General features: G+C 41.4%; 1 protein-coding gene across 1 annotated transcript in view; it reads right to left on the minus strand.

Annotated features, from left to right (window-relative positions):
- The window catches only part of LOC106874321 (uncharacterized), a 466,970-nt gene that overhangs the window by 397,537 nt on the left and 65,250 nt on the right, over window positions 1-4,183 (minus strand). Inside the window, exon 6 of the mRNA XM_052965857.1 lies at window positions 1,909-1,996. Coding sequence (XP_052821817.1) covers window positions 1,909-1,996 — 88 coding nt within the window. The remainder of the gene's footprint in view (window positions 1-1,908; window positions 1,997-4,183) is intronic.

Consider the following 4,183-nt stretch of genomic DNA (forward strand, 5'->3'; position numbering starts at 1 on the left):
TAGGGTTGCTTCCCTGTACTAACACCGCCGGTGCTATAAATATACGACGCATCCCTCAATCATAAAATCACGTGGAGATGCATTTGACTAAAACTGGAACAATGAGCTTAAATAGCACCCATCCTACATCCCCTTACAGGAAGACCAACACAACTCCAACTAAAACGTAAGGCTTTCTTTACCTATCGCTACTATTACACCACCACATACATTAATACACCCACTAATCACTTCTCCTACATTTCGCACACCACAAACTCTGAACATACTCCTCAACATTCTGATGAGATCTGCCAAACCACTGGCTTGATTGAAACGTACGTAAATGACTATTGCATAACATGCACAATGACTCACTACATAACCTCAACCTCCACGTAATAAAACAGTGGCTAACTAGTCCAACAGTATTGCTTTTTCTTGTATTTGTTGCTCCATTCTCCACATAAATATATATATATATAAATAGAAATATTAATATTTCTAAGTCTCTCTAAAGACGACTATGGCAGTGGTACTGGATATTAATAGTTATCACCAAGCCAACATGGCAGTCCACAGAATTTAGGTAAATAATCCTTCGTACAGACAGTCAGTAGTGACGCCTGCTGGGTCCGGCTGCTCTACATTGATAAGGGGCAAACACCTGAAACTAGTCTGTAGATGCCAGACCAGCAAGGGGAAGCAGCTGACCTCCCCTGTCCAAAGGTTATAATGGACACAGGTTCGAGTGTCACATAACTAACTAGAGGCAATGGCCTCTTGGAGATAATCAACAGCAGCATTCGTCCTATTTTTTGGACTGCCATGTTGGCTTGCCGATAACTATTAATATCAAGTAGCGCTGCCGTAGTCTCCTTTAGAGAGACTTAGAAATATTAATATTTCTATTTTTGAAAACCAGAGGACGTATTCCACTGAATTTAGGTAAATGATCCTTCGTACAGACGGTCAGTAGCGACACCTGCTGGGTTCAGCTGCTCTACATTGATAAGGGGCAAACACCCTGAAACTAGTCTGTAGATGCCAGACCAGCAAGGGGAAGCGGCTGACCTCCCCTGTTCGAAGGTTATAATGGATACAGGGTCGTGTGTCACATAGCTAGCTGGAGGCAATGGCCTCTTGGAACTAATCAACGGCAGCATTCATCCTATTTTTTGGCTTGGCAATAACTATTAATGTATATCATCATCATCATCATCGTTTAACGTCCGCTTTCCATGCTAGACTGAGGACTGGCAAGCCAGAAGGCTGCACCAGGCTCCAATCTGATTTGGCAGAGTTTCTACAGCTGGATTCCTTTCCTAACGCTAACCACTCTGAGAGTGTAGTGGGTGCTTTTACGTGCCACCAGCACGAAGGCCAGTCACACGGTACTGGCAACAGCCACGCTCAAAAAGGTGTTTTTTACGTGCCACCTGCATGAGAGCCAGTCCAGTTGCACTGGCAATGACCTCGCTCGAATGATTTTCTAATGTGCCACCAGCACAAGTGCTAGAAGGCAACGCTGGTAACGATTACGCTCAAATGGTGCTATTTACGGGCCACTAGCACGGAAGCCAGACAGCTGCTCTGACAATACATATATATATATATTATCTCATATTAACTCATAGTTTATTTCATATATATATATATATATATATGAAATAAACTATGAGATAATATGTAGAAATATGAGGTAGTAATTATTACATTAATTAGCAGAAAACCATCTGCAGAGCAGTGTTTCTGCTAGTAAAATGAACAAAACTTCTTTAGCTAAATTTCTAATAATACACTAAATAGTTGCAATAACGTGATATACAAAAAAACAAATATATATGCTCTCTTCAATAATCCAAACTATGAACTGCTGAAAAACAATTGATAAAATTGAATTAATAATTGTCAATTAAGTACACTTACCAACAAGTGGGGTTGGACAAGGTGGTGTAACTTGAAAAAAACATGACCTTTGATCATGTTGCCATGAATGAGCTACTCTGCCAGAATTCTATAATCACAACAAAAATAATTTAGAATGTTTCTGAAATGATTTTTTATACTATAAATGGTTATATATGGTTCAAATATGTGAAAGTTCTAATTCAAGTAAATGTTTTTCAAGTAGATTAGACGTTTTGTAATAAAACAAATATATAAGTCAATGATTTTAATTTAGGGAAAGTTGTATTCCCAAAGAACACTTGATGTGAATTGTACTATATGTTATTAATATGATCACGAGAAAAAAAATTCTACAACTTATATTAAGATACTTTTTGCTTCCTTCATTAAACTGGCTAGGACATATAAAGGTATATATAACACATACACAGAGTTGTCCAAGAAAGGTTCATAAGTCTGATAAAGAGTACACTCAATATGAAGTATTAAAGTGGGTATAATATTAATACAATATCATAAGATGCAAACCATGCTCAGCTAGGCAAAGCTACCGGCTGGCTCAGTTGTAAATCATTATGTTATTCTATACAGAAATTAGTCAAACAATCATCAGACATGGGTGACTGGAAGAGCAAAGGCTGGACTCTTTCTTGTGGTGTTATGAGCCAGGCTGTATTGTAGGGAAGGACCAGAAGTGAGGGAATACGCATGTCCTGTGGGTCCCACTGGAAGGGCCATGGTGAGAATGCGGGGTTGGCAAAGCGCAAGTGGTGAGTAGGCAGTGGACAGCATACAAGAGCAGACCTGTTAGATGGTACGGTGGCAGACAGAGCATGTGGATGTCATGAGTTACCCTTCCAGATAGACAGGTAAGACTATTGTAATTCTCTCTCTACTTCCCTCTTTTCCTCCTTCACAACACAAGCTATTCAGCTCAAAACAAAAAAATGATGGGTATGGTTTGTGTTTTGAATGAGATGGTTAGGCCATTTTGTGGCAAGGGAGATGTCGCCACTTGGTTGAAAAAAATTAAGTTGGTGACAAGATTCCACGGTGTAGATGACCTAACCAGTTTCATACTATTGTACCTTGACGGATCGACGTTGGCGCTATACCTGGAAATGGAGATGAAGGACCAGTTAAGCACAGAAAAAACAGAGAAGAGGTCAAATAAAGAGCAGCAGAGAGGGGTCGAACAAGTAACGTGTGTGACCCTTCAAAGGGCAGTGTTTTCAGTGTCAGGGTTCAAACATGGTGAGAGACTGCAAAGAACCCAAGCTGGGAGTAATTTGCTACCAATGCAGACAAACGGGCCACATTGCCAGTGAATGCATTCAGGGAAATGGTCTAAGGGAGACTACTGTGCAGGTAGTCGTCCTGTCAAAAGAATAGAAATGTGTATACGGACATTGCCAATTGTGTACGTCGTGGTGGAAGGAAAGGTATCATGAGTCCTTGTGGACACAGGCTGCTCAACAACCCTAATGACTCAGAAGGTGGTAGAAGAATGGAGTGGAGTGAGTAGTGTAAGGGCTGTTGATGGTACAGAAGTTGAATGCAGAAGAAGCAGTGATGTGGAGATGGTGATATGAGGAACAAGATTGAGGTTGCGTGCGATAGTGATCGACCACATGGTGGACGGAATCAATGTGGTGATGGTGATAGATGCCACTGTTCGTTTGGGAGGTGTCACAATCAATGAAGCCGGTCTAATATTCGGTGATGCAGGGGTGCTATGCACTGTGAGACAGGAGGGTGGTGAAAGCCGCAAAGAAAAATATGCTGCACACACCAGTACAGACAAGGATTTTGGGGCTGTGTTCGACGGCAGGCAGTGGACAGTGGAATGATACTAGAAGAGAGATCCTCTGATATTGAAAAATGCAGTAGGCTGCTATCAGCATACCCTGAAAGGGGATGCCAGAAGTGAGTTCAAGGGAGAGGTGGAACAAGGAAGGTATTCTGATCCCTTGGAAGGAGGAAGTGGAGAGTGGAGTGGTACCACTGATGGCAGTGGTGCAGACGACAAAGCATAAAGTCAGGCCGGTATTAGATTTCCAAGAGCTGAACAACCACGTATTGTGCCATACGGGTGACAAAGCCACAGATATTTGCAGCGAAACCTTGGGAGTGTGGAGTCTCCTGTCTAGCACCGGTGAAAAATAAAAAAACAAAGGGTAAATTTTTAGATTAACACCCACATGATTTTCACGAAGGAAAAAAAAAACTTAGATGCTTTGCATGGAATCAAGTACCTTGACCTCCTAATATGCTGCAAATCCCTTATTTTGGT

The sequence above is a fragment of the Octopus bimaculoides genome, chromosome 2, assembly GCF_001194135.2.
Source record: "Octopus bimaculoides isolate UCB-OBI-ISO-001 chromosome 2, ASM119413v2, whole genome shotgun sequence".
Lineage (NCBI taxonomy): Eukaryota > Metazoa > Mollusca > Cephalopoda > Octopoda > Octopodidae > Octopus > Octopus bimaculoides.